Source organism: Anabrus simplex, chromosome 14 (assembly GCF_040414725.1).
Source record: "Anabrus simplex isolate iqAnaSimp1 chromosome 14, ASM4041472v1, whole genome shotgun sequence".
Classification (NCBI taxonomy): domain Eukaryota; kingdom Metazoa; phylum Arthropoda; class Insecta; order Orthoptera; family Tettigoniidae; genus Anabrus; species Anabrus simplex.
In genome coordinates, this window is record NC_090278.1 from 84557492 (window position 1) to 84570302 (window position 12811).

A 12811-nucleotide genomic window follows, 5' to 3' on the forward strand; every position below is an offset into this window, starting at 1 on the left:
GACGCCCTAATATCACAGAGTTGAAACGAAACTAAATGTGAAGGCCTAAAATGTAGAAAGCTCATAAAATTGATCAAAAACATTACATTGACCATTGTTTGTTGTGGTGTGCTTTTCTTCCGTTGCCACTCATCTCCCATAGATGAGATTACTGTTGCATACCGGGTATGCTGGGCTGAGTGGCTCAGAAGGTTGAGGCGCTGGCCTTCTGAACCCAACTAGGCAGGTTCGATCCTGGCTCAGCCCGGTGGTATTTGAAGGTGCTCATATACGTCAGCCTCGTGTCGATAGATTGAGTGGCACATAAAAGAACTTCTACGGGACTAAATTCCAGCACCTCGGCGTTTCCGAAAACCGTAAAAGTAGTTAGTGGAACGTAAAGCAAATAACATCGTACAGAGTATAACAGCCTGCGTGATATTGGCGGGAAGTAGCTGGAGGAGTTAGATCTCTCTTCTTTTGCATGCTATTCCTGTGGTTCATAAATTTGCTGATACTACTGGTGCGAAACACACTGGTTCATCGTAGCATTCCAGCTGTTGGATCCTTACTTTGAGGCGCTGATTGGAATGAGCAGTGTGCACATTTAACGGAATAATGGCAGAGGAGTGTTCACGGCTGTCTGCGGCCTGGTCATTCCCACACTGGAACTTTGGACTGTTGGATCGGCAGGGTAGCACTGAGAAAATGTGCAGTATTTCATTTGATCGAGTATTTTATGACATCGCTTATAATCGCTACATTCCTGCTGACATCATTGTAATAACCTATGTTGACTTCAGTTGGGAAAACGACAAACACAGTATTCTTGAGAATTCCGTAGCAAAGTACGGGTACAGCAGCTAGTTAACGGTACGAACGTGTCGGTGTTGAGAAAACATGGATGTACTTCTCAAGTAAATGACGAAACATAGGCCTATCTTACGATTCTCCTTTCGTATCAAAATAGAATCGCTTTTGCTATTAAATCGATTATTTTAATCGAGCTGTTATTGTAAGTGAAATAGAACGTACTCTCGCGGATTTATCTCCGTATTTTGACAGCATACAAAGCTCCTCTGCATGTGTATAGAAGGCACAATACCGGGCGAGTTGGCGGTGCGGTTAGGGGCGTGCGGCTGTGAGGTTGCATCCGGGAGATAGTGTGTTCGAACCCACTGTCGGCAGCCCTGAAGATGTTTTCCGTGCTTTCCCATTTTCACACCAGGAAAATGCTGGGACTGTACCTTAATTAAGGCCACGGCCGCTTCTTTTCCACTCCTACACCTTTCCTATCCCATCGTCGCCATAAGACCCATCTGTTGCAAAAACACATACTAGCCGATGACGCAACTACTGCTGATCTAGCCATTTGCTTTATGTGTGAGAGTGGATTAATCAAGGGTATGTAAATATTTCATGTGTTCTGTAACTCAGGGAACTAATGTTCCCTTTTGAAAAGAAATGTGTTGATCAAATGTTTGGCTTAATACAATAATTTTGTTTTATTTTGTAATTCATTCCACTTAATTTGTTGATAGAAGATTGTTATCTAGTTGTATTTCCTCTTAAAACAAGAATCACTACCTCTAACACCACCACCTGTTCAATTAGCCCTCCGTGTTGCTAGGCGACCACGCAGATGAGTTAGACTTGCTCGCGAGACATTGTCAGTAACACACTGCGGGGGAATCGCTCACCTGTATCCATCAATGTTTTCTTGAAAAAAATTCCTTTGAATGCCATTTCAGGACCTGACCTCCAGTTCGACAACCGTGTCCTTCCCGAGGTGGGCTCGCCATCCCATGCTCTGACTGGGAAGCTCGCTCGTCTAGCCTTCGAATGTCGCAGTCCAGAACTTCGAGCCCCGTGCAGGCCAGGCCAGAAGTGGCAGTGCATACTCGGCGAGGGAGGGCGGTGGCGTAAACAGAAGTGTAAGCCGGGGATCTTGAACCATCAGCAACAGCAACAGCAACCGGCCCAAGGCAAGAAGATGTGTACGTGTGTCACTCCGTCCGGACGACAGTACCTGAGAGCGATGCCAGACGAGAGGAGACTTCAGCGACAGTTTCTCAGGTAAGAGGCCTGGCTCCAGTAGATATTGCTGCAACTACAGGGTCCCTCATATGAATTAAGACCGTCTCTCCGATACGTACGCTGTAGTATTGGAGCTGAGTTGAGTTGTTTAACGAGACTTGTAGTGAAAGTCGTTAGTCAAGTATGTGAACTGTGTTGGGTTGGTAGTCTATCTATCTAAGAATGTTTTCATTCCCCACCCTGAAGGGGTGGGGCGGGCCACCTAGAGGGTTACGCCCTCTCTCTGGCCAGGAGAGGTGACGGGGATGAGGAGAAGCGTGCAAGGAAGGAGAGGGTTGAAGCTGTGTTAAGATAAGGAGAAGTGAGGGGGGGGGGGGAAGGCGACCTCTGGGCTGATGAATATGAAATGCTTTATTGAGAATAACAAGACATAACTACAAATAGCAATGACAATAAGCGTAATGGTTTTAGCCTAAGTTAGAGGGAAAGAGGTGAAGGGCTATGGTATGGTAGAAGGAGGAGAAGTGAACCAAGGAAGTAAGGATGAGGCGAAGGATGTCAAAGAACGGTGGGGGTGTGAAGAAGCTAGGGGGAGGTGGATAAGAGGGAAATGAAAAACTAGGCGGGGAGGCAGGTGGGGTAGGCCGGGGACGACTACGATGTGGTGGGGGATGGGGAGAATTGCGAGGAGGTGAGCGGGAGGGTTCGATTCTATGGTGTCGGCCATGGAGGTTGATTCCGTTGGCAATGAGGCGTTCTGTATCTTCCAGCGTAGGCAGATGAATCCGTATGAGATAGGTGGGACCATCCTCGTTGAAGATCCGGAAGACTCGTTGCACGGGAATCCCTGTCCGGCGAAGGTCCTGGATGATGGTAGCTGGTGTTATGCTGGGGTCCACACCACAGACTACGCAGCTGTAGGTAGAAGTGCCGTTAGATGGTGGTGGGTCCAAGTTCTCAGCCGGAGGTGGAGATGTACGTCGCTCGGTGGATGATGGAAGTACAGTATTCAAAGTTGTGGGAAGATGAGTGGAGGGAAGGAAAGGAAGAGATGACGTCATGAGAGAGGAGGGATGAGACATAGTCGTAGTAACTAGGGACGGGGAAGAGATATGGGCGAAGGTGGTGATAGGTAAAGGCGATTCGTCATCCAGAAGTTGTGCACGAAGACGTAGTAGTCGAAATCACCGATACGGGCGCCATGTTGCAGAAGAGTAGAGACATCAGAAGATGTGCGGCAGTACAGCAGGACATCGGCAGAGGGCCGTGGCGATTGTGTCGTTCGTCAGCTCAAGATGGACAGAACGAGCGACGCAGGTAAAGAGCATGATGGGAAGGCGGTGCCAGCCAATTTTGCTTTCTTGGGCTCGGCGAGGTGATAAGATAGAGATGAGTAGTCACCCGGCCGAGGAAAAAATAGTGCGTCGCTTCAGGAATAGCAGAGAGCCACAGAAATTCGCTTCCCCGGGTTGGTAGTTGGTTCACTGGCGTAGCCAAGGGGGGGGGGGGCACTGGGGCCGCCCCCCCCCCCCCCCCAAAATGTCTCCTGAAACTAGAGCGAGGATCAGCCGTTGTTTTACGTACGATACGAACAACTTAAAACTTACCCTAAATTACGAATTAACGTAGCGACAAAGAATCTACTAGCAGGGCTCAATATGGCCATTCATAATTCTCCATATTTGTACTGCTTGAATGAAAGGAAGTCACTTAGGATTGTGATGCGCGGGGATATTTCATTGTAGAGGCCTCAGTGTTGGGAATGTGTTGACAAATGCCAAAAGATGAGGAAAGGGGCAATTAGCCAGGGATTACTCAGGAGGGGGCTGGAACGTGACCACCGAGATAACGGGGTCCACGGCCAGAAACAGTTGAACAACATCGTGTCAGCTTTTGCAGATCAGTTCCAGGAAACTGGGGTTGTACCGTGGTTGAAAGATGTGCTGTGTTTAAGTTGCAGCGTTCGGAAGACTGTGACAGGATTGTGAGCTGCACGTTAGTTTCTCATTTTGTGCCATATAATAACTTTATTTGTCACTAAGGGCAAAATAATGTGCATCCTCGGTAAGTTATGATTTTTAAAAAAAAATTCTAATAGCAAGACAGATCGCAGATGCGTACCTTAGTTGTATAGGTAGGTATATATATTTTTTCAAATGCCCGGGGACTGATTGGAACTTCAAATGGCACCATCAAAAGTGCATGTAACTATCTTGTAATTAGCGGACGTGATAACTCATTTCCTTTTTAGGTATTCTATACCACCTAAACTCTGGAAGTTTGGTCACCTATCAAAATAAATGCCCCCCCCCCCAAACTGAAATCCTGGCTACGCTACTGAGTTGGTTGACATGCAAGAGTTGCAATCTTCTTCATCTTCATCGTAGCAGTGTTTTGTTCAAGAGAGAGAGAGAGAGAGAATAAAACTGTACACAACTGTCAACATTTCGTGTGTGCATCTTTGTTGTTACAACAATACAATACCTGTATAACCCCGGGAGGGACGACACCAGAAGGTAAGATTTCATACAAGATAGTATACATGCTCAAAGCAGGCGCCCGCGGCGACATAAGTTCGGCCTAGGCAAATGCCGTAGCGCAGAGTACGAACACCGTGCGTTCAGTCTTGCTTTATATGAGAGACCCTGTATAACTCACCTTGTTGTATGTTAAGACTCATTACAGGTTGTTTTAGGTCTGCCCACTTGAAAAAAAATGTACTGTCTAACAGGTATCTCACCTCCAGATATACGTCGTGAGTTTGCAATCAGAGTAGAGAAATCTAAGTCATTTAACTTGAGCACCGTCGTCATAAGACCTCTCTGTGTCGGTGCGACGTAAAGCAACTAGCAAAAAAAAATAATAACTTGAGCACCAGTATCCTATATGGGTATCAAAGAGCAACCCAAAAGCTTAAGTCAAGATAAAGCTCCCTCCATTCAACGGAAAGCCTCAATGAACTATATTCAAAATTCCGAGTAAAGTCGTGGCGTTCCAAATACAGCTATCTCGCAGAATGGATGTGTAAGCCTATCTTCAGGTGAAAAGAAAGTTGGTCAATATGGGAGGCAGTGGCGTATACTGAGGGCTACCAAGGCTATCAGTGAAGCCCAAACCTCAAATGCGAACGATGGAAATCTAAAGCACATTATATTGTAAGCATCTGACACATTGTTCCATTTGCAAAACTTGAAAGCAATGAGAAAACACGTCGCACGTATTTCTAAGAACAAGGCTTCGGAGACTGATATTGCAGCCCAGACTCTCGCCCCTTCCCATCGACTCGCCTCACGCGGCTTGCTGCTGTCTGCCTACAGGCGCGGGGACCGGCGGAGGATAGCTGTGCTAGGCTTCGGTCCGTCAGATCGCCACTGCTAATTATCACCATGCGTTACTCATCGTATATACTTCCTCACCTCACGGAGTGCTGGCATTTCACTCCCGTTTACTTCTACATCCTTGTAGGAAGACACTGCAGGGCTGCTGTTATATGAGCAATATAGTTTTCTTTTTATTGGTAGATCTGCTAAAATGATACGCAATCTTTCAGGTTTAGTGTTCTCTTTTGTTGGTTGGAATCGAACCCGTGATCATGGGTCGGACACCACCACTGATCTTCCGAGGAAGATAATTAACCATTGAACGATGGGTACGACCGCTGTAAAATTCAACATTGTTATTTAACGATTATGATGATGATGTTTAAAAAAAAAAAAAAATAATAATAATAATGGTGCATGGCATCTACATAGGCTTGGTGGTGACCTAATAAGGATAATATGAATGGCGAAGACGTCATAAACACCCAGTTCCCAAGTCAGGAGAATTAACACTATGAGGGGTTGATTCTGAAAACTGAACCGGGGCCGTCGGACCAAAGACAAGCATTCTATCCATTTAGCCTCAAAGCTGGACTTCAATTTGCTAAACGTTAGGCTACCAACTCGATTAACCTTCAAACACACGCGTACGGGGTGGAATCCACCCCCAGGTTATTTTATTTCCTAGTGAAATGCACAAATAACTTTCCTGTGCTCCTCTCGCTCTTGCACTTTTATGGCTGGATCACCGCAGAAAGAGTCATTCTTACATTAACTATCTTAAAATCTCCAAGTAATACAGTAATTCATATTTTACAATACAATGATATGTGGGGTGGAAAGCACCCCCACGCTTGTGTCTGCGTCGTAGAAGGCAATTTGGTTTTAGGAAAGGTTATTCCACTGAGGCTCAACTTGTAGGATTCCAGCAAGATATAGCAGATATCTTGGATTCTGGAGGTCAAATGGACTGTATCGCGATTGACCTGTCTAAAGCATTTGATAGGGTGGATCATGGGAGACTACTGGCAAAAATGAGTGCAATTGGACTAGACAAAAGAGCGACTGAATGGGTTGCTGTATTTCTAGAAAATAGATCTCAGAGAGTTAGAGTAGGTGAAGCTTTGTCTGACCCTGTAATAGTTGAGAGGGGAGTTCCTCAGGGCAGTGTTATCGGACCTTTATGTTTTCTTATATATATAAATGATATGAGTAAAGGAGTGGAATCGGAGGTAAGGCTTTTTGCGGATGATGTTATTCTCTATAGAGTGATAAATAAGTTACAAGATTGTGAGCAACTGCAACGTGACCTCGAAAATGTTGTGAGATGGACAGCAGGCAATGGTATGTTGATAAATGGGGTTAAAAGTCAGGTTGTGAGTTTCACAAATAGGAAAAGTCCTCTCAGTTTTAATTACTGCGTTGATGGGGTGAAAGTTCCTTTTGGGGATCATTGTAAGTATCTAGGTCTTAATATAAGGAAAGATCTTCACTGGGGTAATCACATAAATGGGATTGTAAATAAAGGGTACAGATCTCTACACATGGTTATGAGGGTGTTTAGGGGTTGTAGTAAGGATGTAAAGGAGAGTGCATATAAGTCTCTGGTAAGACCCCAACTAGAGTATGGTTCCAGTGTATGGGACCCTCACCAGGATTACCTGATTCAAGAACTGGAAAAAATCCAAAGAAAAGCAGCTCGATTTGTTCTGGGTGATTTCCGACAAAAGAGTAGCGTTACAAAAATGTTGCAATGTTTGGGTTGGGAAGAATTGAGAGAAAGAAGAAGAGCTGCTCGACTAAGTGGTATGTTCCGAGCTGTCAGCGGAGAGATGGCGTGGAATGACATTAGTGGACGAATAGGTTTGAATGGCGTTTATAAAAGTAGGAAAGATCACGATATGAAGATAAAGTTGGAATTCAAGAGGACAAACTGGGGCAAATATTCATTTATAGGAAGGGGAGTTAGGGATTGGAATAACTTACCAAGGGAGATGTTCAATAAATTTCCAATTTCTTTGAAATCATTTCGGAAAAGGCTAGGAAAGCAACAGATAGGGAATCTGCCACCTGGGCGACTGCCCTAAATGCAGATCAGTATTGATTGATTGATCGTAAGATCTGGCGCGTGTGCTTGAGGGTTAATCAGGTGTTGCGTATTGGCGGTGGCAGAGGCCAGGGCAGTAGATTGTGAAGCAGCCTTGACAACACAGCGGGCAACTCCGTTGGCTGTTGGATGCAGCTCAAAATGCTTAAGGCTTGATGTTCCCTAAACCAACTGTGAAAAAGGAGTAGCCCACGTCTTGATACCAGCATACGCCACTGATGGGAGGCACTCAACACGCAGATCGAAGAGCAACATGAGAAAGTGGGCACTCCAAACTATGCGAATGGGGTGAAGAGTAGACCTTGTCTGAAACTTGTACCCAGCTACATTTTCTCATCAGAACTTAACTGATGTCACGAAGGAAGCATGCGAATTGGCTAAATACTGGTCACACTACATTTAAATGTTATTTGTGTAGGGTACGTCAATGTGATGTGGTATGAACTAGTTTCTAGAAATGATGATAGGCTTGTAGAACGAATTTTTGGATGTCTTTTATTAATCTTTGATGTTATAGTTGTTGTTGTTATTATTATAATTATTATTATTATTATTATTATTATTATTATTATTATTATTATTATTATTATTATTATTATTATTGATTTAAGGCCACTAGGAAGCGCTTATGACCAGTTACTTTCGGCTTTCATTCCCAGTACCTCTTGAGTTCTGCTGTTAGTTCTTCCTTCATTTCCTGTGAAAGAGGTTTGCGAGATTTAATAACTTTTGGAAGAGGAAACCACGAATTTACAAATTTACAAAATTTAGGGCGGTCTGAGACATCAGTATCAGAAATCCAAGCGGAAGCTAAGTCCTTTTTTACTTCATTGAGCCACATGCTTCCGGTCTTGTAACATCTGATGAGTGAGATCATCTTATTCGTAAGCCTGCCGTTGTCCATTCTAGAAAAATCATCACAAAACTTCAGCTACCTACGTCGCATGCTAGTGTTAGCCGTTTCGAACTGCAGAGTTCGCTTTCATCCGGGAACACTCTTGGCCCTTGAATTTTCCGGAGGATACGTCTTTCAAGTTTTTCCAGGTCCTCCATGGTGCCTCGCCTGTTCATGAGTAAGGTGTCCGCAGCATATAAGAACTGCGGTCTGACAATAGTTCTGCAATGGCATACTCTGGCGTTTTTCGAAATGCACTTCTTGCTGGAACGGTTTTGTGATAATTGGTGTGCTGCGCTGAGTTTGGCAAATCCTAGATGGAGGTTCTGACACTACAATTGGGACGGACCCATTCGCCAAGATACCGGAATCGATTGACTTTTTCTATCCTTCCATAGATGGCCGTCAAAGGCGCTTTCCATGGGTGCTTACTCTTGATATTACAGTATATCTCATGTTTCCGACATGATGAAATTACCGAGCGAGTTGGCCACGCGGTTAGGGGCGCGCAGCTTTGAGCTTGCTTTCAGGAGATAGTGGGTTCGAACCCCACTTTCGGCAGCTGTGAAGATGGTTTCCCATGATTGATTGATTGATTGATTGATTGATTGATTGATTGATTGATTGATTGATTGATTGATTGATTGATTGATATTGAAAATGGTAGCCTATCTATTCTGTCCCCCATTCAAGCCCTCAAAGTGTGTAACAGGAATTTAGCTACAGCCTTAACGGTTGTACTTTGTGCGTCTGTATAGAACGTACATAACATATCTTCGCAAAAGCAGTAGCGGCGATTAGGGGGAACGACGGGGGCAGTTGCCCGCCCCCCCCCCCACAACTTTGTGGAGAAAACATTACATTTTAATTCCATTTTAGCTGGGTGAAAGTAGGAATTATAGGAATTATTAAAACAATTTGTACAACCCTTGTTGTCTTATCAGCTAATCTTTTCCTTTATTTTCTTTAATTATTAACAAAAGCATTAGCGGAAATACGCACAAAATGTCCATCATGGCTAACCGATTTGTATAGCACCACAGCAAGTAGTGGAAAGTTTGCAGGTGCTGTGAGGAAGGGTAGTAGGAGTTTTGCCAAGGTCATGGACACTGAGTTATGATTCACCCACTTGCCGCGCACATTTGGTGGTCTGGGAGTCCTTTCGGTGTCTGTCAGTTTTTTAGTGTGTAGTCAAATACTAAAAGATTTTTAATTGTATAATCACGTTGTACTTCTATTTAGTTCTAATACATATTGAATCAAAATCTCAAAAAACCTATTATTACCGCACTTAGTTGGTAAACTGTCAACCTTTATCTCTCTGTGGAAATTCGAACAGAGAGCATAATAAAACTTACCATTTTATAGCTATTTTTTAAAGTTTTGATGTATATAACCCCCTCACACCCGGCCGCTGTATCCCACAAACTGGGGTACTTTTTTCCGTACATTTTACCTCCCACCCCCACTTCTGATACCCCATCTCCGCTACTTCACACTAGGATATTATTTATTTGTCTGTGAACTCTTCTTTCAGGGAACATGCCAGTAAAGACTTGAAAGAATTTCGTCCTAGATTCTTGATGCCATCCATGCGAACACGGCGGGAAATCAACAAGAAGAAACCTCTGAAGGAGGATAAGAACCGGCCTATCGACATCGAAAGGGACATCGACAGTATCACTCCAATGGATGACGAACATGCGGACCTCTTGGCCAAGTATAGGCACCTGAGAAGCAAGCGAGAAGTTGACTGGGACGAGGAACAGGTGAGCGTGATATAATGATCAGATCAGACTCTTTAAATTACACCAGATTTCTCTCTCAAGTTTTATTTGGAAGAGGAGATATCTCGTATCATTTAATTAAAGGTATAATAAAAGAAACGGTAAATATTTAAATGTTGATTGTGAAAAATGTAAAATTAAGCAATTTCCTCAATTGTTTGAAGGAATAAAGCACCCGGAAAGGTTTCAAATTTGTGAGTCTTGGATAGTTCTATCAAACTAAAAAGAAACAAATTTCGAAAATCACTTCTGGCCTAAATGCAGTTCCGGAAAAACAGCCTAAAATCGCTTGTTTCTTTACTCTTTTTCTGTTGCGTTGAAATCCTAGTCATATTAACTTACTTACATAAATCTTTCTATAATGTGTTCCTTGGTTCAATACCCTCAGGCGTCTTTTGATGTTTGAGAAATATTCACGCCGAACGTAGTTACAAGGGCTTAAGCGTAACTCTGCATTGACTCACATTAGCGCTCGTAGTGGTAGAAAAAAGCGAACTGTTAATCCAATCTAACGGAAAACGATGGTTAAGAATAAGATTGTAATTTTTAGAAATAAATAAAGAATATATTCTCATACTTGATTATATTTTATTTACCTAAAATTTGTAGCTCATATGCTTAGGGTGTTTTCAACATTGAGTTATTTGCCTGAAGGGTTAGAAGTGCGGATTTTTCATTATTTTTCAAGATATTAAATATCGTTTTATCATACAGAACTTTTAAGCCGGACACACAGGAAAACTATCCTGCTACTAACGAAAGTATAAACGAAACAATTTTGGCTGGAATTAGGAACAGCTGAGCTGCATCAAATACTTTAATACTTTAATATTAAAGTATTTGGCTGCATTGCCGTGTGTCAAGTCAGCTGATTCTCTTGTGTACGCCTCGTTGATAGGTTATAGGTCGTATACTTGCAGCAGTAATGCCATCTAGCGGAAATGACTTGTACCAGAAGAAACTGTACACCTCAAAGTCAGTGTAGTGTTATTGTTGATAGGATTTAGGAACTTACGGCGTTGTACTGCAGGTCGTCATATTGTTTTAATAATAATAATAATAATAATAATAATAATAATAATAATAATAATAATAATAATAATAATAATAATAATAATAATAATAAGCCCGCCTGGTGGCCATGATCGTTAAGGCGCTGAAGTCTAAAAACGGTCTAACACCGAGGTTAGTCGGTTCGAGTCCTGTTGGTCGAAAAAATGTTCACCATCAGAATGTTGGCCGGCAGGGTAGGGGAGGTGGTGGTATACAATTTTTAATCACTAGATTGCGTGCCAAAAGCCTGGATTAAATTCCAAACCTCTCCGCAGTGCTCATATGGAGTGAGGGCATGTGACGCTGTTGATGGTGATTCGTCCGTCGGATGGAGACATTAAGCCTTGAGCAGACCCCTTGGTGCTATTCGACAGGAGTAGGCTATGTGCCGGCACCGGGTTTCACCCTCTCCCTACTATCATATATCACGTCATTCATTTCATCTCTCATTAACTCCTCTGATGAGGTTGACGTCAGGAAGGGCATCCGGTCATGAAAAAAACCGCCACGACAAATTCATTTCACCTCATACCCGACCCCGTAGGGAAACGGGACAAGGGTTGGATAATAATAATAATAATAATAATAATAATAATAATAATAATAATAATAATAATAATAATAATAATAATAATACAGAAAAATCATCAACAAAATTAAGGGATTCCAAGTTCAAAGTAGCAAAAAACGGACCGACAACAACTGGTCACGAGAACGTAAAGAAGCCCACTCCGAAAGGATGAAGAAGTACTGGGCCGATCGAAAGAGAAACAACCGTAAATGAATGATGCTTAACGTGGTCCATAGTAGACCCATTCGAAAACAAGAAGAAGAAGAAGAATGTAAAAGCAATATTATTAACTACTCTGATGGTTTTCGGAGAGCCGGGCTGTGTGGCTCAGACGGTTAAGGCGCTGGCCTTCTAACCCCAACTTGGCAGGTTCGATCCTGGCTCAGTCCGGTGGTATTTGAAGGTGGTCAAATACGACAGCCTCGTGTCGGTAGATTTACTGGCACGTAAAAGAACTCCTGTGGGGCTAAATTCCGACACCTCGGCGTCTCCGAAGACCGTAAAAGTAGTTAGTGGGGCGTAAAACAAATAACATTATTATTATGGTTTTTGGAGACGCCGATGAGCCGGAATTTAGTCCCGCAGTTCTTCTACATGCCAGTAAATCTACCGACACGAGGCTTACGTATTTGAGCACCTTCAAATACTAGCGGACTGAGCCAGGATCAAACCTTTGCCAAGGTGGGCTCAGAAGGCCAGCCCAACTCATATTGTTTCCTTCTGGATCATCAGTATTAGGGCGTGTGAAGCTTGGAATTTCAGCCCTCCTCCAACATTCTTCAAATTAATGTTCCTTCACATGTTTAGTCTTCTGGGTGATTTCTGACAACAGAATAGCGTTACGAAAATGTTGCAAGTTCGGCCTGGGAAAACTTGACGGTAAGGAGACGAGCTGCTGAACTAAGCGATATGATCCGAGCTGTCAGTGGAGAGATGGCGTGGTATGACATGACGAACAAGTTCGTGTAGAGCTTTTAAAGGTAGGAAAGTTCATAATAATAATAATAATAATAATAATAATAATAATAATAATAATAATAATAAGATAAAGTTGGAATTCAA

The 12811-nt window shown here is 43.1% G+C and overlaps 1 protein-coding gene across 1 annotated transcript in view; it reads left to right on the forward strand.

The window, feature by feature from the left end:
* The window catches only part of Sulf1 (Extracellular sulfatase Sulf1), a 478228-nt gene that overhangs the window by 415017 nt on the left and 50400 nt on the right, over positions 1-12811 (forward strand). The window contains exons 13-14 of the mRNA XM_067158244.2: positions 1731-2055; positions 9876-10107. Of these exons, the coding sequence (XP_067014345.2) occupies positions 1731-2055; positions 9876-10107 (557 nt within the window). The remainder of the gene's footprint in view (positions 1-1730; positions 2056-9875; positions 10108-12811) is intronic.